The 27,988-nt window shown below is 39.1% G+C and overlaps 3 protein-coding genes across 3 annotated transcripts; all 3 read right to left on the bottom strand.

The window, feature by feature from the left end:
* Positions 1-3,930: 3,930 nt before the first annotated feature.
* Positions 3,931-4,659, bottom strand: LOC104423035 (abscisic acid receptor PYL2). Its single transcript, XM_010035493.3, is given in 2 exon segments — positions 3,931-4,116; positions 4,119-4,659. Coding segments are annotated over 2 exon segments (618 nt in total). The 5' UTR covers positions 4,642-4,659; the 3' UTR covers positions 3,931-4,021.
* A 4,351-nt stretch (positions 4,660-9,010) lies between these two features.
* LOC104424140 (ABC transporter C family member 8-like) lies at positions 9,011-15,173 on the bottom strand. The gene is made up of 12 exons (XM_039303037.1): positions 15,149-15,173; positions 12,978-14,926; positions 12,572-12,892; positions 12,384-12,470; positions 11,671-12,273; positions 11,404-11,568; positions 11,025-11,319; positions 10,727-10,941; positions 10,347-10,652; positions 10,170-10,233; positions 9,720-9,959; positions 9,011-9,141 (listed from the first exon to the last, which is right to left on the bottom strand). The coding sequence occupies exons 1-12, from the start codon at positions 15,171-15,173 to the stop codon at positions 9,011-9,013; spliced, it is 4,401 nt and encodes a 1,466-aa protein (XP_039158971.1).
* Positions 15,174-19,308: 4,135 nt separating this feature from the next.
* LOC104423034 (ABC transporter C family member 8-like) lies at positions 19,309-25,771 on the bottom strand. Its single transcript, XM_010035492.3, has 12 exons — positions 25,576-25,771; positions 23,414-25,362; positions 23,009-23,329; positions 22,823-22,909; positions 22,112-22,714; positions 21,845-22,009; positions 21,464-21,758; positions 21,165-21,379; positions 20,784-21,089; positions 20,604-20,667; positions 20,163-20,402; positions 19,309-19,627 (listed from the first exon to the last, which is right to left on the bottom strand). The coding sequence occupies exons 1-12, from the start codon at positions 25,598-25,600 to the stop codon at positions 19,497-19,499; spliced, it is 4,401 nt and encodes a 1,466-aa protein (XP_010033794.2). The 5' UTR covers positions 25,601-25,771; the 3' UTR covers positions 19,309-19,496.
* Between the last annotated feature and the right edge of the window lie 2,217 nt (positions 25,772-27,988).

Below are 27,988 nucleotides of genomic sequence, written 5' to 3'. Positions count from 1 at the left end.
AGGCTTGAGCTTTGGTACGGGAACCACGACATATTTCCTGAAGGCATAGAGCAGAAGGAGAAAGTTTATAGGCCAGGTCACAACGTTCAGAGCTGGGAAGAGCAAACAGAAGGCGACCCACCAAAGAGTAACCAGAGTTCTCATCCACTTGGATGTCGCAGCAAGCAACGAAACCACGAAAGACATCCACATCAATCCTCTAACAAAGTGAATCAACCAGCTCTGCGGTCTGTTTATGTCGGCTTGAAGTAATAGACTCCGGAGGGCGACACCGAAGTGTGCGATGCTACTGCATGGGCAACAGACTGCAACGACGATGAGTACCAAGTCCTTCCTATTGCTGTTTCCATTAGCGTTGCGCTTTGTGAGGCTGTCGGTGTTCCACGAGACATAGAAAGTGCGGAGGAAAAGCAGGTTGATGGCGTCGATAATGCTTCTTTGGGGGCGAGAACCGAAATCAACCTCTCCATTGCATATCCGAGAGAATGTCTCTGATTTCAACATACGAGAAAATGAATGTAATACTAAAACCAATGACAGCCTCAGTGGTTACCGACCAAGTTAGCTAGAGCATACATTGGGAAGGCGAAGAACATGTCAAGATCTCAATCATACAGCAGTATGAACAAATGATATCATTTTCATTCATACAAAAGAAAAGATGTCAGTTTCATTGCAGAGACACTTCAATGTTCATCATCTAGAAGAGAGCCATGGATGGAAGATCTTGGGTTCTTTGGGCTTTGAGCTTTTGCTTCTCCTCAAGCACACCAACTGATGCGGGAGTTCAAATATATAAAGACTCGATCGTTGGGTTCTCGATGTAATTCAGTGGTCAATTTCTGTTGTAGCAAGATTCTCAATCTCAAGCAATGCGAACTTGCTAGCCACGGTAGCTGGTTGGTTGTTTGATCTGTTCACTATCAAAAGACTTGTGTTGATGAAGCTTCATGAAGGCCAGTTCCAAGCGGACTCCACGTCCATTTTTCAGATTCCAATCTATATGGTTCGTCAAGCAAAATTAAAGGTGGGGGCTGTCGATTTTTCACACATTTGCACGAAACATTATCAACATGGAAGCATATTTTTTGACAAACATGATAACGAGACAAACCGACAAGAATTAAGATTACAACAATATTTCAGCATGTTCAACAAAAATAGATTGCTTTTCCATCTGGGAAAATTATCAAAAAAGTCTTAAACTCATTGTACAAATATCAATTCAATCTTTAACCTTTTAATTTTGCCAATTTTGCCAATTACTTATACTTCTCGATCAAATTACTAAACACAAATACAACGATCAATTTTTTTTTTCATTATTTTCTCACAATACTTCAGTAATGTAGTTGATTATATGTAAAATATCCTTCCGTCGTCTAAAAACGGCAATTGGGAATTTTCTTATTGTTATCGAGTCACTATATTTAACATTGATATCATAATATGACAAAAATTTCCATCTTTGTTGCAATTAAAACAGCAAGATTTATATGAATAATTAACACTAAAAGACGTAATACAATTTATGCTTAAATACATATTCCCATTATAGAGAAAGGAAAAATCACGTCTGTGCAATGACTGGAGATGATACTATATATACTTAAATACATAAGCCCTTCGCAGCCCCACCACCTCTAGGCAAGGCAGCCCTGCCCGAATCTAACGAGGGCTGCGTTGCTAGCCAAAACAAAGAATAAAAGAATAAATAAAGAAGATAAAATTTTAAAAATTAAAATTTTATAAAAATGTCAACGTCAACGCCAGTCACATCACATAGAATGATCGATGTTCATGTTAGCTATTGTCAGCATAAATTGGCTAAATGAATTGAATTGGTATAAATATTAAAATATTCATAACTAAATTTATCAAATTGAAAGATTTATGACTGAATTAATATCAATATAATATATTTATGACTTTTTTGGTACTTTTTCCTCAATTTGATATGCGGTATCGCAATCAAAACCCTTGATGCATGCCATGTAAATCAACCTGATAAATCGATTGATGTTTTTGTTTATGAAGGAGAGCGTGATAATGTCAAGAAAGACCGCTAGGGCCTACAACTCGAGTAATATGACTTGCTCGTTACGAACCTTTTGACTGATAAGTTTACACGACCTATTTAACGTTCTCATCGCCATATCGGAGGATGCAAAATTTGCTAGCCAATATCAAATAACTTTTCTTTGATCCATTTGTTGTATGTTAAACTCACATACAAGCAATGACATGTCTGGAAAGGCAATGCATGAGAATCTTTTAGAAATTTTAATTTTTATAAAGGAAAAAGTAAGTGTTGAATTGATTGAAATACTATGATGATGTTAGTAATAATTAGGAAATTGAATGAAAGCAAAGGCAGCACATGCAAAAGAGATAGCTGGTTGGTCAATGCTAATACCTAGGTAGTGTGGGTCCAACCAAAGAAATGTCATTGCTAGTCGAAAGTATACATAGACCTGTAATTTTATTCATGTTTATATCTCCTTCTTAAGATGTCAAAATAATATTTTTGCTTATTTAAAAAAAAAAACATCGCCTTATTTTGCATGCTTGCTCAGTCAATATATATAGCACCTCCTCCTCATTTTACTGCGATTCATCACAATCAATATGCATTCTATGTTTATGGCATGAGATACTCAATGATTTCTAAATTTCTCGATTTTTTATCTGGGTCATGCATATTCAAGCAAATTCCTATCAAGAAAGTTCACCACAAATATTCATTTATAAAGGCTATCTTTTCCTTCTTCTTTCTTCCTCCATTCATACTTCCGATCAGTAAGTTACAAGTGATGGGCATCATAGAGACACTTGCATGCACACTAAACTTATTAGTGAAAGTTTCCTTTAATTAGAAATTGAGGAAAATATAGCCCTTGTCTGAATGCTTTCACTTTTAGCCTTGGAAATATTTTAATATGCATGGATATTTACACAAGGAATTAAGTCCACCTTAAGTAGGTAAGCTCTAGACACAAGAAATACCTCTAGACCTGTAGTTATGCATAATGAACTTGCACCAGATTTGAATAGCCAGACTTAACACTCCCTATGCACATATCATACCGGCCTTTTCCTCGTCTTAAGACCGCCGATCATGAATAGGTAGCCTAGCTAAACAATCTTATTAAATTGTGTGCATGTGTAAGTGTGGAAGAATATTTGGTGGAGGATAACTTAGATAAATCACCTTCTTCAAAATCAGAGGTTTTTTTTTGTTGACAGAAAGGAAATATTATTGATAGAGGGGCAAATTACATTGCACTGTGATAACATCCGAAAGAAGCAGGTCAAGGAGAAGAGGGGGAGGGGATTCGGCCCAAGAAGGGGGTTGACACACCAAATAAGTTGAACTTGACTGATACAAAAGATTAGATGCAAGAAATTTCCCCATTTTGATTCCTAATTATGATCTGTGGAAAGTGAAATTCAAAAACAAAAACAAAAAGCTGAACATTGAACTAAGAAAATGCGAATGCAAAATATTCTCTTTGCTGTTACCAAGTACCTTTATGATTTAAACTCGATCATGGGCAAGATGCCAAGATGGCAAACTAGAGATACAATAATATAACCAAGCAAGATCACATTGAATCCGACATATATAACATCATATCTTCATTCATAAATATCATCAGTCCACGTTCACTTAACTTTCATCTATATGTTTAGGAGAAGTATCAGGTTTGAGTAATATGCGAAAACATACATATATGTATGTATGTTTGTGTATTGACTTGCCAATTCATAGAAATAACTACAAAAGTTCACAAAACAACCAATCAAACCTACTCTGAAAAGTTCATGAGAAAAAAGTGGAAGAAAAACTTGGGTGATGTGACGAAAAAGGTTAGCAGTATGCATAATTAACGCATAACGTATAATGATTCACGGATACAATTAGCAACATCAATAAGCACCATCATTTACACTCACATGCGAATTGTTCACACAATCGTATGTACCCATAAAGTCGCATCATTATGAATCGTCATCATCATCACTTCTCATCACCATCATGCATGTCCTTCTTCATTTTCTCTTTATTTAAAGAAGCCATGACTATTTCATCAAGCTTTTGCAGGTTCAGCTTACTATAGTGTCAGCAAACAACCTGGTGTCTTCACAAGTGTTTCCTTCGGGGATTTGCACAACATAAGACTCCAAAACCAAAGTCATGACCTTTCTTTCTTCTTCTTCATTCGTCATCACCTCATTCACCGATGTCACCGAGCGGTAGTCGTGGAGCCGATGGTCACCCCCAATCACCCTAAAGCCCAGCACGCGCCTCTCATCGTCGAGGACCTCCAATCTCTCCACGCTCGTCAAGGCCGGCAATCCCGAGATCACCGCAACGTCACGCACACTCCCAACCCCGCCGTTGCCTTCCCTCATGTGGCAACTCTTGATGAAGAGCTTGTACATCTGAGGGTTTGCAAAGTCGCGCACCAAGGGCCACACGGCACAGGCCGGCGCTTCAATTCGCCGTGCTATGAGGGACGTGCACGTGTTCGGGGCCACCGTGCCGGGGGAGTGGTGGGTTTGGATGATGGATTTGAGCCTGGATGAGAATTGGGGTGAGAGACTGTATAGAGACGAAATCTCATCCTGAGGCTCCATGTTATTGAGTGGGGATTATTTGTCTGGTACGATTAGGAGGAATAGGCAAGTGGGGAGGTCTTTATTATTGGATGGCGACGGAGAGGAAAGAGAGGAGGATGAGAAAAGAAGGTTATTCTATCTTTCAAATTAAAATTAATTGAAGTACATAACGTGTCTAACGTGTCTAATATTTTCTTATGCAATTCACAATTATCATCATCTTTTTAGATAATTGGTCAATTTTCAAAATGTAACTATTCATACCAGTGGCGATGGAGGAGGATTGTATAGCAAATGTGTTACGTAGACTGTGCATCATTTGACATTCTAGATGATTGTCATATCGCATTATCATTTGAAGGGGGATATATCTGGGGTTCCTTATTTGGTTCCTGCATATTGGAATGAGCAATTATATAATATCAAAACAATGCAAGAGTAGCTGTTGCTAGATGCGCGGTTTTACTTTTTCCTTTTTGGTAGTAAGAAAAGAATCACTTTTACTCAAGAAGCAGTTTATTTTATTTTATTTTATGTCGAGATTTTCATAAAGGAAAGATGGTAAACGTAGGTGAAGTTATAAATAAGAAATACTAAGACTTTTATATCAAATGACGAGAAAGTATTTTATTAGAATTTTAAACAACAACGCCAGAAGTATTAAGAGCTTTTACTTAACTTTTTTTACTAAGTGGTAAAATAATTTCATATTGGGTCCTAGGCACGTTTAGGAAGCATATTTTACACTGCACAACATTTGGATGAGTAGCAGTAATTATCTAACTTACATAGCGTACTCATTCACCATAGATGTTCCACTTTTTCTTTTCCTTTTTTTGTCTTTCTTCTTTATATAACCGTGGTGCTCACTAGAACTTTGGCAACCACCATGATCCATAGGAGGTGTTGTGTACATGCATCCATTTCATGTCTCTTTAAGTACATAATTAATCCCTGTCAAATGTGGCAGTCCTCCCGCTCAATACACACATCAATTAATTACTGGAACCAAACCACTGGGGGTTCACCCCAGTGGCCACCCTTCTAACTTGGAAGGGGGAGGTGGGAGGTTCAAATCCCCACCTTCTCAGGGGGGATTGGGGTGGGAACGATTTCATTTCAGGAATGGGTTTCGACTCCCACACCCCTGCAAGGAGGCATGGTAAAAGTTTAAGAATGAGTGTCAGAGTAAGATTAGAATAGAACCGACAAAAAAAAATACCGGAATCATACAGTTCTATGCTGCTGAAGATAGACCCAATAAAATAGTGCAAACGTGGCGATTCGAACTCCAACCTTGAGTGAAAAGGACAAACATGCTTATGGTTCATCTTAACAACTAACTAATTTTATGAACTTATTTAATTCTCAAACTGTAATAAATATTTAGTATTCCTAACATCGCCGAGTTATACGGCTCCTCTTCCTTTAATGGGTGTATACGACCAATAGTCTTAATAAAATAAGTTAGTTGTATGAAACAATCTGCCCTGCAAAGACGAAAATGTAGTGCTTTTTTCGTTGGCGGTGACGGATGAGTAATGTTTAATATTACAAAGCAAAATTCCCAGGTCCAAAATTCTCTGGATATAAATTCATTATTTGGCAACTTGCTGATATGAAATTCGTCATTTTCCATCACCCCCGAGACTACGGACAAAAGGAGTTGCTGAGAGTTGACGCGGGTTCAAATAAATTAAGTATTTTGTACGTACTTCATTTTTCTGAAGAATAACATTATTAAATATTACAATTTTTGTCATTATCTTCATCCTCTCATTGTCTTCATCCTTGAGAGTGAGCCCATTGGTTCATGGGATTCTAGCGTAATTAAAGCCCCTTTTATTCCTACTAGACGTAATTATTGACATAAAACAGCCAAGATAACTCGACAAATGGTACTTGAAGAAAAGAAAATCTTGAATTAACATGATCAAGACGTATTAAAACTTTGAATAGGTTGACTTATATAATTTTTTTTCTATTAAATGCTTCTCAATCTATATGCATGTGGCCTCTGTCATTGTACACGTATATTACGGGGTAGGGTAGACTCTCTCTCTCTCTCTCTCTCTCTCTCTCTCTCTCTCTCTCTCTCTCTCTCTCTCATTACCTCTCAATATAAAACGTAGGTTTGAAGTGCAAATTTGCAGTTGGATGATAAACATTGACCACTTGTGTTTATTTAAGCCGATGCTAGTACATTTCACCTTTTTGATTTTTTTGCATGGAATTGAAATTTTTTTTATGCTTTTTTTTTTTTGTGGTCTCCGGATGAGCACAATTCCATGACCATGATCAAGTTGTGTGCATCTTTCGAAATTTATTGTAATCAATTTCAATTTGTAGTGCATAAACCACTTTAAGGTTGTTTTCTTTGTAGCTAGGTTGTGATTCGACATGTCTTTATCTCTAAAGGCATTGTTGTGGGTGCTAGGGCTCTCTCTAAGGCGTAGGGGATAGTTTCCATTAGCTATAGCATTAGAGGTTTCAAATTTCAGTCATGTTTAATAAATATTTCTAAGATACGTTTGTTTATTATTTTATGACTTTCAAACATCTAACATAAAATTTATACTTTTTTTTTCCTGTCATTTTTCCACTATCCATGTGGTCCTTGATTAGTTGAGGACTCTAGCTATAGTGGATAGAACCAGCCATAACACTTGTGCTAATTTTCTGGCTATATAAATCAATAATGCAATATGATATCTTTTTATATACACTTTTTAAGGTAGGGTGTTACACAATGAATCGAAGAGAAGTTCCCCATGTCTAGCCAGCTAGAATGAGAGCTTTCTAACTGTTCACATAAATTGGAGTATAATTAATTTAATGCATGTATTGGAAATAAATTCATTTAATTAATTTCTAGCTAGAAAGATAACCCAAGATTTAGCTAACTGAAAAATTAGTTTCCTAGTCATAATACAAAGTTACGGCTTAGAAGGATTAATTTACGAAATTAATTTTAGAACAAACAATAAACATTTATGACAAATTTGTACGTGTCCAACTTCATTAATTCCTACTTTAGAACCTTTTTAATGATTTTTACATATTATTTAGAAAACATCTGATGACATTTTGAAATTGACAAAGTCATATATATTGTTACTACCGGATAGATGCAAATATTGCATTATCTCGGGTTGAACCAATGCAAGGAAAACTCTATTACCACCGATAGAACTGGAAGTAGGAAGTGAAAGACTAAAGATGAGCAGAAGGACCTTGATGGAGGTGAACAAGTCAAGAAACAGGAAGTTCAGGAGGACTTGGAATTATTGTAACTGGGTGAAGAGTTCATGTAGTCGGAGTCATATAGAAGGCAGCCCGCAAGTCAACTAACGGTGGGAAGCTTGATAAACTCACGAGTTGCTAGTGTAAGCGGTTCCCTATATCACCTAAAAAGAATGTGTGTATTGTATAAATACACATCATGTCTCAAGACCCGAATATTCCTTTTGAGAAAAATCTAAATCTCGAGAAACAAAAAGTTCTATTCATGGAAATCACATTACCGCAGAACAATATAATTGTATAGGTGACAAAATCTCCCGGTGATTATGAAGTTTATCTTGAATGGGTAAATTGATCACTTGAAGAGTTTCCAACTGTTTGTATAGATCTTGAAGACCATCAGACATGAATTTGTGAGAAAGTTTACAAATTGAGAAAGCTTTATTCTTTAAATACATATACTATTGTAATATAGCGAGCAGTTCATTATTCCTGAGAGCAATTCACTGGTTGTAATATTTGATGATAAGTGCACAAATGCCGTAGTAGTACTTGTGCATTATTACTGTGATCTACTAGCATTCTAACTTTTTAAGAAATTACAAGTAGATTCCAACCAGTGAGACATTGTTTGGAAGAGTATACACAAGCTTAATCTAAATTAAGCCACCATAAAGAGGTTCAAAGGAAATACAAATCTCTACAGGATATGGCAAGGAGGAATAATGCTACTAACTATTTCAGCTCTCATATATATAATGACATGATGAAATAATGCTACTAACAGAAAACTTGTGCAATTTCCGTGCGTGATACTTATTTATAAAGAGCTGTTGAACTATCAAAATAAGGTTTGAAATAATGTCACAAGCTCACGGTTCACTTTGGCACAACTTTGCTTAGACATATGATAAGTGTATCCATATTGCTGATTTGGCTTGACAAAATTAATGGCACAAATATGTTGGTTCAACCTTAATAACAGTCCTTATGCATTAATATAGACTCCACGAAATGATAAAACAATGCTACTATAGATTATAAAATGACCATCAACCCACATTGCAATGCACTTGATTGAAAAACTATTACATTAAAGGCACACTGAAAAATTAATTGTCCAGCGATAATAAATAAGAATGCCTTAGCAGAGATGATTTCCAAGATTATAGGAGGAGCTTCTCCTGCAACTTGCCCAGTATTCAGCAACCAGCTTGGAGAAGTAGGAATTGGTCTCCATCAACTTTGAGGGCTCCTCATACTCCACCAGATTTCCTTAGAAAAAAGGAAGCAAAAAACACCAATTATATCCATGTTAATTTTTTTTTTAAATACTGTATTTTTTACTATGAAATCACACAAGGTACATCGTCAGTGTAAAATATTTTTATTATATAAAAACAGTAATCAGATGAAATCTTTAATAGACTATTAAATTGAATAGAGCTATCAAAATCAATAACTATAAATGTGTCCGTGCCTCAATCTGCTTGTGTAACAAGTTTTTCACACGGCTAGTGTGCTAAACAGAGCCCCTTTTATTATAACAAATCGTTCCAGCTATAAAATGACCCCTTTTCAGGGCACCATCACAGTAATTTTTCTCAAAATCCATTTTTGCCTAATGTATTCACGGATAACTTGAAATTATAAGCATTAAATGGTTTGATCTTTGAATAAGTTTTCAGCAATCCCAATCCACCGCGGCCTTAAATTTTCCTTGACAAGTCACAACGAGACAGATATGTTCTACTTCTTAAAGACTAAACATAAACTCAATTTACAAAAACAAAATGAGATTGTAATTGTTTCATGATAGAGATTATGAATGTATAGGATAGCTAGAAACTTACCATGAGAGAGGACCATGACCATGTCACTGTCTATGACAGTGGGGACTCTGTGAGCCACGGTGATCACAGTGCAATCTGGGAACTCTTGCCTGATGATCCTCTGAAGAACGGCATCAGTGGTTGAATCAATTGAAGCCGTGGCTTCATCAAGAACTAGGATTCTGTTCCTCCTCAGTAGAACTCTTCCCAGGCAAAAGAGCTGCCTCTGCCCAGCACTCCAATTCTCTCCTCCATCGCTCACTGTTTGAAATTTGAAGAAGCAGTTCACATTCCCATTAGCATAAAAAAGATTCTGAATCATTTTGATTTAAGGTCTGATGATATTGGTACATGCTTGGAGTGTAAGCTACTATTGCATTGCTATGAACAATTATTGTCTTATCTTAGCAGGATTTTAGTGACTTTAAAGCTGTGACTAGATTGGTACATGTAATGTAACAGAATGCTCACCGGAAGAATCAAGCTGATTCGGAAGGCTGCTAATTGTGGCCTTAAGCTGACATTTTTCCAGAGCCTATAGATCAAGAAATGAACACATGTCGGTTCGCCACATCCATGAAAAAAGATGATCTAACTGGGAGAGATTATAAGAAGAAGTCCAAAAATGAAGCCTAGTATGCATATTACCATCCAAATCTCATGGTCAGAGTAAAGGCCAAGAGGGTCCATGTTCGTCCGAACACTGCCTCTGAACAAAGTGGGCTCCTGAGGGATGATGCTGAGCTTCATCCTCAAGTCCTTCAATCCAATGGAAGTAATGTCTAAACCGTCAATGTAGATTGTCCCACTTGCTGGCTCGACCAATCGAAATAATGCACTGATCAGAGTCGTTTTCCCACTTCCGGTTCTTCCGACAACACCGACCCTGTTTCCTTCTTTGAATGTGCAATTGATTCCCTTCAACACGAGTGGTGCATTGGGACGGTACCTTAGCTGAAACCAAATAAGAAAAAACACTTCATATTGGCAACCTGATAAAATTTTCTGATTTTTAATGCAGTTCGAACCTTTAGTTCTTGCAGCTCAATCCGGCCCTTTGATGGCCATGAAGACGGTGGCCTATGATTCTCCGCGACCGCTGCAGGCTCAGATGGTATGTGCATGAACTGTTTGATTCGCTCGACTGAGATAATGTAGTTTGACAAGTGGCAATACCACTGGGTCACGAAAACATGCGTACCCGTCAACGTAAAAGCATAAGAAAGAGATAACCCCACAAGTCCTGCAAGAGCGGGATAAGCAGATTTAACTAGTACTTTTGACAATTTGACAAGTTCTCGCTGTATCTAGTAAATTTTCAGTTACCTGGAGGTACGTTTCCCTTAGGAAGAAGAATCAGAAGAAGAGAAGCAGTGAGTAGGGTCAGGTTCTGTAGTGTTTCTATTCTCAGAACTAGCCACTCCATTAGTGCATTAGAGTGGAAAAAAAGTTTCGCATCGGCATCCACCAGTTTCAGGAAATTGCAGAAGAATCTGTCTACTGCGTTGAAAGCTCTTATGGTGACCACACCTAGGGATGTCTCGGCTGTATAGTTCATAAGGGGAGCTTTTGTTGTTCCGTTGATTCTTATTAATTCGCGCGCCGATGCCAAGTAGTATGCCTTTTAGTCGTGGGACAGAACATGGTTAGCCTTTGTGCTCAACGGATATGGACAAATTTAAAAGGTCTAGACTTGGAAAATCACCTGAACATATTTTGCAGCAACCATTGCAAAAGTCGCAACCATGAGAACTTGCCATGTGACTGAGGCCATAATCCCAATTATAGCTAGAAGTTCAATTCCAGCAGCTATCACAAAGATGATGGAGAATGGGATGTCAAAATCTAGCATGCTTAAGTCTGATGAAGCCTGCGAAAATTTGAACGTCAGCCTGATTCCCTGTATGGAAAGTGCTGAATACAAAATTATGGTGCTGAAGATATCATAAAATGAATGTGAATATAATCTTACTCGGGTCAGAATCCTCCCCACTGGAGTAGAATCGAAGAAGAGCATCGGAGCTCTGAATATTGAATCAGTTAAACCTGAAAAGAAGGCCTTGGAGGCCTTTAGACCCAGATGAGCTATGATGAAGGATCTAAAGAACACAAACAAGGTACTAAGTAACGAAATCCCAGTGAAGACACCGATTAAGGTGCCACTACCAATGTCCTGGAACTGAACAGCTAGTGCTAGCCAATAGGTCGATCCAGCCTGAAGCACCACAAATGCTAACTGTGTCAGTAAGCCTAAAAACAGAAGGGTTGATCCTTTTGACACCATTATGTAATCCCAGAACGCCTTCCGCCCAGCGTCACCAATCTCCTTTTCTTCTTCTTCTGTAAGTTGCCCTCCCAGTTGGGCCTTCTCTGGTATCTCGCCTTGTTCAGTCTCTTTAGATTCCTCGAGCTTGACCATATTTGAATTCGCAATGTCACCGGGGATTTCACTGTTTGAAGGTCCAAATGTGGTTAAAACTTCTTTGTGAGCATTCACAAGCTGTTCGAACGCTGTTACTGCTGTCAAAAGCTCCTGGTAGCTCCCTGATTGTGTAACACGTCCCTCCTCCATCAGCTTCACAGCAGAAAAAGCGATTCATCTCTAGCATATCCGAAGGAGAAAGTAATATTGGCCGAAACACTTATCTAATTATGTATATGACAAGTATGGAAACCGGTTCTTACCAAAATTTGATCCATATCCGAGAGAAATTCCACTTGGTGAGTCACTAGGATGACCATCTTATTTTCAAGCATGCCCATGACACAGTCCTGCAGTAAAAGACTCGAAAAAACATGGCAAGCTTGTAAATCTTTGGTGTTTCTCTCGATTATTTTTTTTTCCTTGGGAAAATATGAATTCAACTTCTTACATTGAAAAGTATTGCAGCAGTGTGTGCATCGACCGCACTGAAAGGGTCATCAAGAAGATAAATGTCTGCATCATTATAGACGGCTCGAGCAAGTTGAATCCTCTGCTTCTGTCCACCACTCATGTTGAGCCCTCTCTGGCCTATTTCTGTGAGATCTCCATGACTGAAGCTGCTGATATCCTTATCCAGTGCGCACGCTTTTATAGCATTCTTGTATCGGGCTGCATCCATTGGTTTTCCATAGAGTATGTTGTCCCTAACCGTCCCACTTTGGATCCAGGAAGTTTGAGAAACATAAGCGATTGATCCACATATTGTAACCTACAATAAGAAACACGAAAGAAATTAAAATTATGTGCATGACAGTGGTGTACAACTTATGGGCATAGATATCTGGAAAACTCACAGTTCCCGTAGTTTTGGTCATTTCTCCTAGTATGGCATGAAGAAGCGATGATTTGCCAGCCCCGACTGGACCACAGATTGCTATCTTCTGCCCACATTTGGCTTCCAAGTTTATGTCTTTCAGAGTCAAGAGTGGAGAGTCCATGTCCCAAGCAAAATTCCCTGATAAAATGTGTATGCTGGCGGTGCTAGATGAATCCTCTAATGGGACTGCCCTTATTCTGTCGTTCTTCAGCTCGTCATCTACCAAAAACGCATTAATACGATTGAAGGACACCATCGTTTGGATCAATATAGAAAGGGCCTCAGGGATCATTCTAACAGGCTCACCCATCGCCCGCAACGTTGCAAGAACTGTGAAGATAGTACTAGCATTTAATGGGGCGCTATGCAAGAGAGCGCAACCTAAGAAAATCACCGAAGAAATTATAGTCGGAGACACCCAATAAATCCCAGTTGCAAAAGCCCTCTGGAACTGGGCTTTGGCCAGCCACTTCATCTCGGTGGCACGGCCCAACTCTATCAAGTTTCTGAATCTTTCTTCCCACGAATGCAACTTTATGATCTTCATGCTGTTCAGGATCTCTGAAGTGGACCGGAGCCGTTCATCTTGGGCGATCATGAACTGGGACTGGCAGTTTTGGAGGATCTTGGCGAAAGGGACATTTAGGAGTCCACAAATGAGGAGCGGGACTAAGGCCGGAAGAGCACCAATGCCGATCACCGCAAAGAGCACACCGATGGACATGAAGAGTTGCAGCGTGAGGGTCCAAGTGGAATGAAACCACCAAGGCAATTCACCCATCCGATATGCATCCACTGCGATATAATTCATGATTTCACCTGTTGAGTGCCGTTTTCTACCGGTGTTCGAAAGTTTCAGCTGCTTCTGGTAGACCGCTACCATAACAGCCGATCTCATCCTCATTCCAGACCTCCTGGAATTAAAGAAGTAATGCCTCTGCGAAAAAGACTCGACTAGCTTGGCAAGAATCAAGCACCCAATAATAACGAACCCTTCTGACAAATTTCCAGCGCCTTCATTCGAGTAATTCACGAACCAATACAGTAACAAAGGGGAAACAACAACGGATATCATTCGGAAAAGAGCACATAAGCCTGTGAAGATGTTCTCCTTGAAATATACTTTCGCAATGGTCTTAATAATTAAGTAGCTCTGTGACCCCTTTGGATCATTTACAACCACATCCCATGCACGTGAAAATTTTTGATAGGCCAGATCAGCTTCATCCTCGGAGACCAGAGATGGGATGTCCTCGAACTCTAGTGGTTTTGAGTATCCCAAGCGTAACAATGGATTAATCCAAGAAAATGTCAACTTGCTGAGACATCTGGCACAGCCAAGCTGTGACCGGGATTCATAAGGCTTTGCACCTAGTAGAGGTTCGTATAATTTCTCATCTGATTTGGGTTTGGGAACCACAAAATATATCCTGAAGGCACAGAACAGGAGAAGGAAGTTTATAGGCCAAGTCGCAATGTCTAAAACTTTGATTCCGTGCCCATCCAACAAGAGCCTGAGGTTGAGAGCTGTGACGAGCAAAGAGAAGGCGACCCACCAAAGAGTGACCAGAGTTCTCATCCATTTTGATTTCACAGCAAGTAACGAAACTGTCAAGGACATCCATATCAATCCTCTAATAAAGTGAAGCAACCAGCTCTGAGGTCTAGTTATGTCGGATTGAACTATAGAACCCTGGAGGCCAACACCAAAGTGCGCGATGCCACTAAATGCGCAACACACTGCGGCGACAACAAGTACGAAGTCCCTCTCAGTGTTGTTTCCATTAGCATTGCGCTTTCTAAGGCTGACGGCAATCCAAAAGACGCAGAAAGCGCAGAGGAAAAGCAGGTTGGTTGCGTCAATTATGCTCCTTTGGATGCAAGAACCCAAATCAAACTCTCCATCACATGTCCAAGAGAATGCCTCTGAATTCAACATATACCAAATTAAGAATGAAAAACTAAAATTGCAGTAGGCCCGTTTGTTTCTGACCAAGTTAGCTAAAGCAGACAGCGAAAGACCAAAAACATGTCAAAATCTCAACTGTACGGTACCATGAATGAATAATATCTGTTTCGTTCATACAAAAGAAACAATGTCACTTTCATTGCAGGGACACTTCAATGATCATCATGCTATGGATGTACCTGGTAAGCTCCAGAGGAGGGCCATGAATGGAAGAGCTTGGGTTCTTGGGGCACTGACCTTTTGCTTCTCCTCAAGCACACCAATTGATGGAGGAGTTTATATATATTTAAAAAAAAAAAAAAAAAAAAACACATAGAAGAACCGTTCAATTATTGAGAATGAAGAGCCTTATAATAATAATGATGATGATCTTGTCTCGGATCTAGTCACGAGAATAAAAGAATAGGATTAGTTATTATTTAGCCTATTAAGGTGTATTTGGTAACTATTTTGTTCCCAAAAATAATTTTTGATCATAAAATGTTTTTTTTTTAAATTCTGTTTCAAGAAATAATTTCTAAGCATTTGAAGGCATTTAGTAACTATCTAAAATTTATATTCTCAAAATATAACTACCTTTGACACCGTCCTCAAAATTTTTAAACAAAATCATTTTTCTTTTTAATTTTTAACAATTTTTTCTTTTCCTTTTTTCTTCTTTATTATTATTTTTTTTCTCTTCTTCTTCAAGCCTTGGCTGGTTGCTAGGCTTAGGATGACCAGCGATCAGCGATCGGCTAAAAGGTTGTCAGCCTTTAGCAAGGCCGCATCTCGTCGGTTGAGCCTTGGCTGGGCGAGGAGCCTCGCCTAGATTTGGTGAGTCAATCTTGCCTAGCCGCTAGCAAGGCTCAACCTCGCCAGGCCAACATGAGCTCGTTGGACCTCGCCTAACCAGTCACCAATGACTAGCGGTAGTGGCGGCGAAAAAGAAGAAGAGAGAAGGAAGAAGAAAAAAAAAAGAAAATAAATAAATAAATTTAGGTTGGCTTGATTTTTGAATTGTTCCTAGGAATAAAAGCAGTTTTTTTTTTTTTTTTATCTATTCTCTAGAAAAATAAAATTGTTTTCAAGAATAAAAATTTTATCAAGCGGATTTTTGTTTCAAATCTATTCTCGAGAACAAAAGAATAGCATCAATTATTATTTCGTAAGTTGCCAAATGCGCCCTTGACAAACAGGCCCTAAGCAGACGAGAACTCTAAGCTTTTTTCCTCGGAATTTTTATATATACATTTGATTGAAGCTCGTGGCTGGTTTTGGGGTTTGTAGATTGGGAACTTTTGGATGTTAGGCGATTGCTTGTCTTTATCTCAATCTTGGGACTCCTACCAACGTAAAAATACGCGCAGATGGTCCGTGTCTGAACCTCAATCAGCTCCACCTCGTAACTGCGAAAAGATAAACAGACAGAGAGAGAGACTTTGCAATATTACAAATTCGAATTATACATATCCAACTCACCATCTTCCGCCAGTTTTATCACCAAATTCTAAACGCCTGTACACACAGACCTTGCGGCTTTTGGCATGATGGATTTAGCCAAGAAATGACATGTTGCAGTTTCAATTGGTAGCAGCTGCAGACTTTCGTGTGCCGTGCCTTATCTTGTTTTTTTCCTGAAAAAGTAATGAGGAAATCTGGTCTGCATCGATAAAGTTGGATTGCCGATGCTATAGGAGGTGCAAATTGGATCTGTAAACGATTCCTCGACTTCATATGCTTTTAAATGTAATATTTTCACGTCGCATGGTGCGTATATTTCTTATTTATTTTACCTCCTTTGATTAATGATTAAACCTTTTGATCAAAATCCTCAAGCGAAAAGCATAACGGGAGCAGATTAAAATTCATATCAGCATTCAAATCTGATCATGCATACGGTAATTTGTCCGCAAACTTCTGTTTGGCCGAAAAAGTGTCTTATGTGGAAATTGACAAAGGACGTGAAGAGCCCTTTGTTGATTCTTGGACAAGAAACGTGGACTAACAAGAAATTTAAAGATGTGAAAACCAGAAGCATTCGAGGCCAGCCATTTAACAGAGTATTGAAACATAAAGATAACAGAAAGATAAAATATAATAGCGGGTGTTCATTGATTGAGGTGTGGTCTCTTGCTCAAATTACAATCTTAATATTTATAGCTACTGAAACGGCTAACAACAGTTGCAAAGAAAGCAAACAACAGCCTACCTGTCTTCTAAAATTTAGCGACATATATATACAAACGGTTATCAAAATACATACCACTTCCATTATCATGACCTCATCACTTGCCCCACCTCAATGGTTCGATCCATATTTCGTATCTTCTCTTTCAAACGGCTATGACAGCCCGTATTTCTCGGCTATTATCATTAGTGTGGCCCTTGAATTTCTTGGCCTCTATGAACCGGTGATCACGTTAGGCGAAATTATTGGCCTCAATCTTTGCTTCAACTTTGACCCCTCTGTCGACAGAATCGACTTTCACTAACCAACGCCTTGCGACTCAACACTAAATAATTTTTTTTCATGATACCCGTCGGCAACTTTCTGTCACCTTGTCGATTGTCCGAAATTGCCGACCAAAAAAGCCTTGGCCAATTCCAACCTCGCCATGCCTTGCTCAATCTTACTCGGCCCGAGTCAACAGTCGTGAGCTCGATCAATTTTGGGTGTTGACAGGTTCGTAACGTGAAAATGTTAACACTAAGGCTCCATTCGTTCAGCAAAAAAATCTTGTTTTTGAAAAATGTTTTTTAGCAAGTCATTTTCTAGAAAAATGATAATATTTTCTAGTATTCAGTTAAAATCTGAAAATAAATTAGAAAATATTTTCCACCGTTTGGTATCTAATTTGATTTTTGGGAAAAATTACCAAAAATAAATCGAAATTTTAATGTTTAATTTTTAAATATTTTTAAAATTTATTTTTATATAGTTTTTTAATTGAAATTCTAATTAATTTTTTTGACATCCAAGATCCAACTCCGGCATACCTTACGGGTGCTCACGGCCATCGCCGCCCGACAGCAAATTCTAATTATTTTTATTTTTAAAAAATCAATTTTTTAATTTTATTTTCTTTTCTTTTTCTTTTTCTTTTTCTTTTTCTTTTCCTTCCTCCTTCTTCCTCCTCCTTTCTCCACTGGTAGAATGCTTTAGCGATAGCCAACAACCCAACGACCTAACAAGATGTGGGTCGGCAAGCTCAAGGTTCGGCCAATTAGACCAACCCGAGCTCGCCAAGCCCTGAGCTCGTGGCTTGCCCGAGGCGGTTGGGCGAACTCAAGCTCAATCATTGCTGGTATTTGGTGAGCTCGGGCCTCACAGACCTATGGGCGACCGGCCAAGGAAGGGAAACAAAAAAGGAAAGAAAAGGAAAAAGGAAAAAATAAAAATAATTAAAACTCAATTTTTGTAAAAATAAAAAAGAAAAAGAAACATAAAAATAATATGAAAATGTGTTTGTTGAAAGTCGGTGAAGTGAAAAAGAAATAAAAAATATTTTCTATTTCCTAAAAAGTGGGAAACGTTTTCTCACTTTTGAATGTATTTACACAGGAAAATTTGAAAAACGTTTTTCTATATAAGTTGTTTTTGGCGAAACGAATTGAGTTAACTTATAACATCATAAAATATCTCTAAATGTCGCAAGTGATGGAAACCATTTTTGTAGTTGTCTTCAATAATCATAACTGCGATATAAGTATTTGTAAATGAGAAGTTACTAACAATCCTTCACATTTAATTATATCACCCAAGTCTTATAACTGCCATATAAGTATTCTTTAATTTTTTTTTCTGGTCCCACAGTCCAAATTACATGTGAGAACGACCCCGTCAGTTGCTGGACTGAACCATAGAACTTCCCCACTTCAAATTCGACCGCTTAATGTGTGGATACAATGAAGTTATGATGGGAATGTGACCGTTGGGACATGTCACCGAGGTACGGAAAGATAATCATCGCAACTTTCGACTCTCGAATTTCGTCATTCTTTTTTCTATTACATGCTTTTTTGGTGGGTATTTTTCCTTATCATATGCTTGTGACAAAAATTCGACCATATATATACTCGTTGCGGTGGAACCAGACAACATTGAAATCAATTTGAACGGCGTTTAATCAATGAAAAAAGACAAAAAAATAAAAATAAAAATGGTTGTATCATAGGGAAAAGCATCATTTTCCTCCGTTTAGATTACCAGAATGGACCTATGTTTCCTCTCACTTAAAGGAAGCAGCCTCAAACATGAGTTAACCTAAACCCATTATCAAAACATATACCATTTTATACATCTTATAAAACAGTGATATGATAATAGGAATGATGAAATAATATTAAGTACTATTTCAACAAACACATGAGACAAGTTATGTAGAGTAGATCAATTCCATGTGACTTAGCTTTAGATCCCATCATCTCGTTTCTTAACAACGTAGAATCACCATCAACTAACATTGCAATGCACTTTATTACAAAGCTATTACATTATAGGCACAATGGAAAACTAATTATTTAGTGACAACAAGCAAGGGTGCCTTAGCAGTAATAATTTTCAAAATTGAGGGAGGAGCTTCTCCTGCAACTTGACCAGTATTCAGCGACCAGCTTGGAGAAGCAGGAATCGGTCTCCATCAACTTTGAGGGCTCCTCATACTCCACCAGATTTCCTTTAAAAAATGAAGCAAAAAACACCAATCAGATCGATGTTAAAAATATTGAAAGAAATTGGCTAAGTTTTCTATTAAGAATTCATAATTGGAAAAAATTAATTTTGTTTATAGGAACATTTATTAATTGAAAACTCGCATTTACTAATGGAATGATTACAATTACCGTAATTTGAAAAAATAAATGTGTTAGTGTCTGAACCTTACTTGTGTCATTGAGTTTTTCACAGGGTCAGTGTGCCAAATAAAAAACCTTTATTATATCTAATTTGAGTAAGCTACGGAATGAAATTTCCCCTGCACTCCCATCATAGTAAATTTTCAAAATCAATTTTTTGCCTAATTGTCCACGGATCATTGGAAAATCATCGGCTTAACACGATGCGATCTTTAAAATACCCATCACAATTGACAATGAGACGGATATGTCTTTAATGCTTCCAGAATAAGCCAGGACTCAAATTAGAAAAAGAAAATGGATTTGTGATTGTATCCTGAGAGAAATTATAAATGTAGAGGATGATTAGAAACTTACCATAAGAGAGGACCATGACCATGTCACTGTCTATGACCGTGGGGACTCTGTGAGCCACGGTGATCACAGTGCAATCTGAGAACTCTTGCCTGATTATCCTCTGAAGAACAGCATCAGTTGCTGAATCAATCGAAGCAGTGGCTTCATCAAGAACTAGGACTCTGTTCCTCCTCAATAGAACTCTTCCCAAGCAAAATAGCTGCCGCTGCCCAGCACTCCAATTCTCTCCTTCATCACTCACTGTTTGAATTTTGAACAAAGCCGTTAACATTCCCATTAGCATAAAAAAGAGTCAGAATCATTTTGATTGAAGGTACGCGATCATGTAGTGTAAGGCACTGCTGCATAGCTACGAGCAATTAGTGTCAGATCTTAGTAGGATTTTAGTGACTTCCAATCTGTGACTAGATTTTGACATGTAATGTAACACATGATGCTCACCAGAAGAATCCAGCTGATTCGGAAGGCTGCTAATTGTGGCCTTGAGCTGACATTTTTCCAGAGCCTACAAATTATGAAATAATCAAGGGTTGGTTCGCCACATCTATGAAAAGGATGATCTAATTGGGAGACATATTATGAAGATTGAAAACCAAAAATGAGCACTATTGTACATATTACCATCCAAATGTCATGGTCAGAGTAAAGGCCAAGAGGGTCCATGTTAGTCCTAACGCTGCCTCTGAACAAAGTGGGCTCCTGAGGGATGATGCTGAGCTTCATCCTCAAGTCCTTCAATCCAATGGAAGTAATGTCTAGCCCATCGATGTAGATCTTCCCGCTTGCTGGCTCAACCAATCGAAACAATGCGCTAATCAGAGTCGTTTTCCCACTTCCTGTTCTTCCAACAACCCCCACTCTGGTTCCTTCTTTGAATGTGCATGTAATACCCTTCAGCACGAGCGGTGCGTTGGGACGGTACCTTAGCTGAAACCAAGTAGGAAAAAACTCTTCGTATTAGCAACCTGCAAAAAATTTCTGATTTTGAGTTGCAATTTGTACCTTTAGTTCTTGCAGCTCGATTCGACCCTCTGATGGCCATGAAGAAGGTGGCCTATGATTCTCCACGACCGCTGCAGGCTCAGATGGTATGTGCATCAACTGTTGGATCCGCTCAGCTGAGATGATGTAGTTTGACAAGTAACAATACCACCGGGTCACGAAAACATGCGTACCCGTCAACGAAAAAGCATAAGAAAGAGATAGCCCCACAAGCCCTGCAAGACCCAAATAAATAAATTTAACTAGTACTTCCAATAATTCAATAAGTTCTCGCTGTTTTAATGTAAGTTTTTATTTACCTGGAGGCACATATCCTTTAGGGAGTAGAATCAGAAGAAGAGAAGCGGTGAGTAGGGTCAGGTTCTGAAGTACTTCTATTCTCAGAACTAGCCACTCCATAAGTGCATTGGAGTGGAATAGAAGTTTCGCATCAGCATCCACCAGTTTCACGAAATTGCAGAAGAATCTGTCTACTGTGTTAAAAGCTCTAATGGTGACCACACCTAGTGATGTCTCAGCCGCATAGTTCATGAGAGGAGCCTTTGTTGTTCCGTTAATTCTTATTAATTCGCGCGCCGATGCCAAGTAATAGGCCTTTATAGTTGAGGGACTTAACATGGTTAGCCCTTCTTGATCAATAGATATAGTCAAATTTAAAAGGTCTAGTCTTAAAAAATTACCTGAACATATTTTGCAGCAACCATTGCAAAAGTCGCAACTATGAGAACTTGCCATGTGACTGAGGCCATGATCCCGATTGTAGTCAGAACCTCAATTCCAGCAGCTATCACAAAGATGATAGAGAAAGGGATGTCGAAGTCTAGTACACTGAAATCTGATGAAGCCTGCAAGATTTTAAATGTCAGCCTAATTCTTCATATGGTAAGTGCTTGATACAAAATGATAGTGCTGAAGATATTGAAACATGAATAAGAGAATGATCTTACTCTAGTCAGAATCCTCCCCACTGGAGTAGAATCGAAGAAAAGCATCGGAGCTTTGAATATTGAATCAGTGAAACCTGAAAAGAAGGCCTTGGAGGCCTTTAGACCCAGATGAGCTCCAAAGAAGGATCTTAAGTACACGAACACAGCACTAAGCGAGGAAATGCCCGTGAAGACACCTATTAAAGTGCCACTACTAATGTCGGGAAATTGAATGGCTAGTGCTAGCCAATAGGTCGATGCAGCCTGAATCGCCACAAATGCTAACTGCATCAATAAGCAGAAAAACAGAAGGGTTAATCCTTTCGACACCATTATGTAATCCCAGAACGGCTTCCACCCAGCATCACCGATCTCCTTCTCTTCTTCTTCTGTAAGTTGCACTCCCGGGTGGGCCTTCTCAGATATCTCAACTTGTCTACTCTCTTTAGATTCCTCATGCTTCACTGAAAAGGAATCCGCAGTTTCACCGGGGATTTCACTGTTTGAAGGTCCAAATGTGGTTAAAACTCCTTTGTGAGCATTCACAAGCTGTTCAAATGCTGTTCCTGCAATCAAGAGCTCCTGATAGCTCCCTGACTGTGTAACACGTCCCTCCTCCAGGAGCTTCACAGCAGAAAAAGCGATTCATGTTTAGCATATCTGAAAAAGAAAGTACCACTGGCCTAAACTTTTCTAATTGTGCATATGAGAAGTATGAACACCGGTTCTTACCAAAATACGATCCATATCTGAGAGAAATTCCACTTGGTGAGTCACTAGGATGACCATCTTATTTTCAAGCGCGCCCATGACACAGTCCTGCAGTAAAAGACTCGATTTAAGAACAACAGGATTTTTAATGATTGGCGTTTCTCTCGATTATTTTTTCCCTAGGAAAATATGACCTCAACTTCTTACATTGAAAAGTATTGCAGCAGTGTGTGCATCGACCGCGCTGAAAGGATCTTCGAGAAGATAGATATCTGCATCGTTATAGACGGCCCGAGCTAGTTGAATCCTCTGCTTCTGTCCACCACTCATGTTGAGCCCTCTCTGGCCTATTTCTGTGAGATCTCCATGACTGAAGCTGCTGATATCTTTATCCAGTGCGCATGCTCTTATGGCCTTCTTGTATTGGGCCTCATCCATTGGTTTTCCGTAGAGTATGTTGTCCCTAATCGTCCCGCTTTGGATCCAGGAAGTTTGAGATACATAGGCAGTCGATCCGCATATTGTAACCTAAATCAAGATACATGAAATAATCAAAGTTAGGTGCGTGACAGAGGCGCACATCTTACGGGCATAGATGTCTTGAAAACTCACAGTTCCTGTGGTTTTGGTTATTTCTCCAAGTATAGCACAAAGAAGTGATGATTTGCCCGCCCCAACTGGACCACAGACCGCAATCTTCTGCCCACATTTGGCCTCCAGGTTTATGTCCTTCAGGGTCAAGATTGCAGATTCCACGTCCCAAGCAAAATTTCCTGATAAAATCTGTATGCTTGTGGTACTAGACGAATCCTCCACAGGGACTTCCCTTATTCTGTCGTTCTTTAGCTCATCGTCCACCAAAAATGCGTTGATACGATCAAAAGAAACCATCATTTGGATCAATGTAGACAGGGCCTCAGGGATCATCCTTACAGGCTCGCTCATAACCCGCAACGTTGCAAGAACCGTGAAGATAGTACTAGCGTTTAATGGTGCACTCTGCAGGAGAGCGCAACCTAAGAAAATCACCGAAGAAATTATAGTCGGGGACATCCAATAAAGCGCTGTCCCGTAAACCCTCTTGAACTGGGCTTCGGCCAGCCACTTCATCTCAGTGGCACGGCGTGACTCGATCAAGTTCCTGAATTTTTCTTCCCACGACTGCAGCTTTATGATCTTCATGCTGTTCAGGATCTCTGAAGTGGACCGGAGCCGCTCGTCTTGGGCGGTCATGAACTGGGACTGGCAGTTTTGGAGGATCTTGGCGATAGGCACATTGAGGAGTCCGCAAATGAGGAGCGGGACTAAGCCTGGAAGAGCGCCAATGCCAATCACCGCAAAGAGGACACCGATGGACAGGAAGAGTTGCATCGTGAGGCTCCAAGTGGAATGTAACCACCAAGGGAATTCACCCATCCGATACGCATCCACAGCAATGTAATTCATAATTTCGCCAGTTGAGTGTCGTTTTCTTCCAGTGTTCGAAATTTTTAATTGCTTCTTGTAGACCGCTACCATAAGAGCCGATCTCATTCTCATTCCGGACCTCCTGGAATCAAAAAAGTAATGTCTCTGCGAAAAGGACTCCACTAGCTTGGCAAGAATCAAGCATCCAATAATCGTGAACCCTTCTGACAAATTTCCCTGCTCTCCATTCGAGTAATTCACAAACCAGTACAGTAACAAAGGGGAAACAGCGACAGATATCGTTCGGGAAAGCGCACATAAGCCTATGAATATGTTCTCCCGCAAATATACTTTCACAATGGTCTTAATAACTGAGTAACTCTGTGAACCCTTTTGTTCGCTTACAACCGAATCCCACGCGATTGCAAATTTTTGATAGGCCAGATCAGCTTCGTCCTTGGAGACAAGAGATGGGATGTCCTTGAACTCTAGCGGCTTCGAGTACCCCAAGCGTAACAATGGATTAATCCAAGAAAATGTCAACTTGCTGAGGCAGCTGGCGCAGCCAAGCTGTGAGTGGGATTCATCAGGTTTCGCACCTAATAGAGGTTCGTATAATTTCTCATCTGGGTTCGGTTTTGGAACCATAACATATTTCCTGAAGGCACAGAACAGAAGGAGAAAGTTTATAGGCCAAGTCACAATGTCTAAAACTCCGATTCCGAGCCCTCTCAACAAGAGCCAGATGTTCAGAGCGGTGATGAGCAAACAGAAGGCAACCCACCAAAGAGTGACTATGGTTCTCATCCACTTGGATTTCGCAACAAGCAATGAAACTGTCAAAGACATCCATATCAATCCTCTAACAAGGTGAAGCAACCAGCTCTGTGGTCTATTTATGTTGGCTTGAAGTATAAGACTCCGGAGGGCGATACCAAAGTGCGTGAGGCTACTAAATGCACAACAGACAGCAACAACAATGAGTACTGAGTCCTTCCTAGTGCTGTTTCCATTGGCGTTGTGCTTCCTAAGGCTGTTGGTAATCCACAAGACGTAGAAAGAGCAGAGGAAAAGCAGGTTGGCGCCATCAATGATGCTACTCTGGGTGCAAGTACCGAAATCAAGCTCTCCATCACATATCCAAGAGAATGCCTCTGATTTCAGCATATAAGGAAAAAGAGTGAAAAGCTAAAACTGGAGTAAGCCTCTGTCATTACCGACTAAGTGAGCAAAAGCATGCATCGAAAGGCAAAAAAACATGTCAAAATGTCAATAATACAGTACTATGAACAAATAAGTTCCATTCTTACAAAAGAAACAACGTCAATTTCATCGCAGAGACGCTGTTCACGATAGTATTGACATACCGGGTAAGGTCCAGAGGAGAGCCATGGATGGAAGAAGTTGGGTTATTCGGGCTCTGAGCTTTTGCTTCTCCTCAAGCACACCGACTGACGTAGTAGTTCAGACATAAAACATGAAGGGCTGTTCGGTGAATGAGAACGAAGAGGCTAATAATAATAATGATCTGGCCCCAGATTTGACGCGGACCAGACGATAAAACTCTGAGCTCAGAATGCAAATCGGGTTTATATACATGCTTGTCTTTATCTTTGTCACAAACATGCATCTCATGGTACTCCTACCCTGCAACATTTCAAATTTGGATTATACATATCCTACCTTACCATCTTTTGATAGTTCAATCATTAAATTATTGGCATTCTTAAGCGTCTCTATGCTATAAACTAATTCTCTAGGTAATTTGCAGTTAAAATGCAGTCCATGAAGGGCTTGAACACGAGATTCGCCTATTGATGGATGGCATATCTACTGCAACTAATTTGGTTTTCCCTAGTTCTAAACATAGATCCCCTCATTGATATTAGAGCCATGGTTCCATTTGTAAATGTTCTGTGTGCTTAGATGGTGAATTTAATGTAGAGAAAAATTTCTCTTCATCATGACCGATCTGGATATTACTCAAGTAACTCTCAATGCTCCTATAACTCTTACTCCATTTTCATCTTCTTCCTCTTTATCTGAGTTTCAAGTATCAAATGCTTCTAAGATCAACTATCTTTATGGAGTCTCTCTTGATGATGATACTAAAATCTCTAAAATCCAGCTTCCTCTTATGAACCCCATTCGGCTTTTGCTAAACCACCCTCTTTGTTTTCTCTAATCCACTCTATATGACTCTATTTGTTATACTCTGAAAGAAGTAAGAGATTATGTGCAGTCTTCCAAGTTTGACCAGCACCCTATTCCAACCACTGAAAATGAGTATTTTGTTACTATCCAGATTCCTCTGGAATTTCCTAAATAGTGGACTCAACAAGGATATTCTCATATCCATTATGGTGTTATGCGACTTGCACTCACTTTTCATGGTCGAAAAGGCTTGCCAATTGTGATGAGAATGACCCTATTGGATACTTGGTTCTTAGAATATCAGCATTTTTGTATTGGCATTGTCCAAACCACCTTGAATGCTGGGACAATCTTTGTAATCTTGTATTCAAACTTCAATGTTGCTCTTTCATATCTTTAGTTGTTTTCTTTCTTGAAGGTTCAAATCCAACTCACCGGAGCACCCCAAACTACCAACTCTATCACTACAACCCTTCATTATCAAATGGTCTATCGAGTACAGAATCATGCCTTTGATCTCAATTTCCAAAATGGAAATGAAGATGCTTTATTCATCTCCATGTAGAATGATCGAGCTTCTTGTATCCATTTTCCTAGGCAAATTCCTAAAGAAAAATTGTCTAAGCTCCTTCCAGAGACTTAGATTACCAATTATAAAAACTTGCATCAAAACAACAAGCCACTCCAATCCTTAGATTTTGAATTCATAAGGAAAAAGGATGGCATTGTTGCTATCAAATTTAGCCAAAAAAATGAAGAAAGCCCCTCCATCTTCCAAACTTTGTTTATGATCTAACCTTGTGTTCCAAATCCGCTCCCTGAGCCAGACCTAAAGAAACTTGTCCAGTACTTCCAAAGTAATGGGAATCATGTCCATTACTACAAAGACCCTTATGATAATTGTTTTTGGGATCCTTTTTACCAGTTTTCTTCATGTATAAATTCTCCTAATGAAGTAGACTCGGCCACAAAGCCCAAGTGAAAAGCCCGAAAAGCTAGAGATGGTTTATATCAAAGGCACTTGAATGGAGACCCCTCTATTGATACTTTTGGTAAAAGTAATAAGTTTCAATTTATGGTTTCCTATGCCCCATCTCCACTACCCTCATATGCATTGTGACCCTCATCACCCTCAGCTTCACCACCCTCGCCTCCTTATAAAAAAAACCAGTTATTTCTTCATTTTACAAGCCAATCCTTTAGTGGGTGAAAAGGAATTTAATCCCACTTGAACCACCAAAAGAAACACCATCTTGTCAAAACTGTCAAAAAGAAGTTAACCTTTCTATTTCAATGTTCCAAGAGGCAGATTTTCCCCTCTCGTTCGAGAATGCTCTAAGCTTTTTTTCCCTACCACTGAATAATTTATTGATCCATGGGGGAGATATCATCATGTCCCAAAAATTCCCACCCCGACTAATGTGGATGAACATAGTTGGCAAAAAAAAAAAAAAAAAACTCATTGTTGAAACTATTTTGAATTAGCAACCAAAAACTTTTTTCGCGCACAATAATGCCTTCAAGACAATTGACTCTAGGATTGTTGATGTGTAACGAAATCTCAAAAGATATGATGAATTCAACAAAAAAAATGCTTTTAGATTTCTAGAAAATGCTTCATGCCCT

This window comes from Eucalyptus grandis, chromosome 10 (genome assembly GCF_016545825.1).
Source record: "Eucalyptus grandis isolate ANBG69807.140 chromosome 10, ASM1654582v1, whole genome shotgun sequence".
Taxonomy (NCBI): domain Eukaryota; kingdom Viridiplantae; phylum Streptophyta; class Magnoliopsida; order Myrtales; family Myrtaceae; genus Eucalyptus; species Eucalyptus grandis.
The sequence above is the reverse complement of the archived record's forward strand: the minus strand, read 5'-3'. Positions and strand labels throughout refer to the sequence as shown.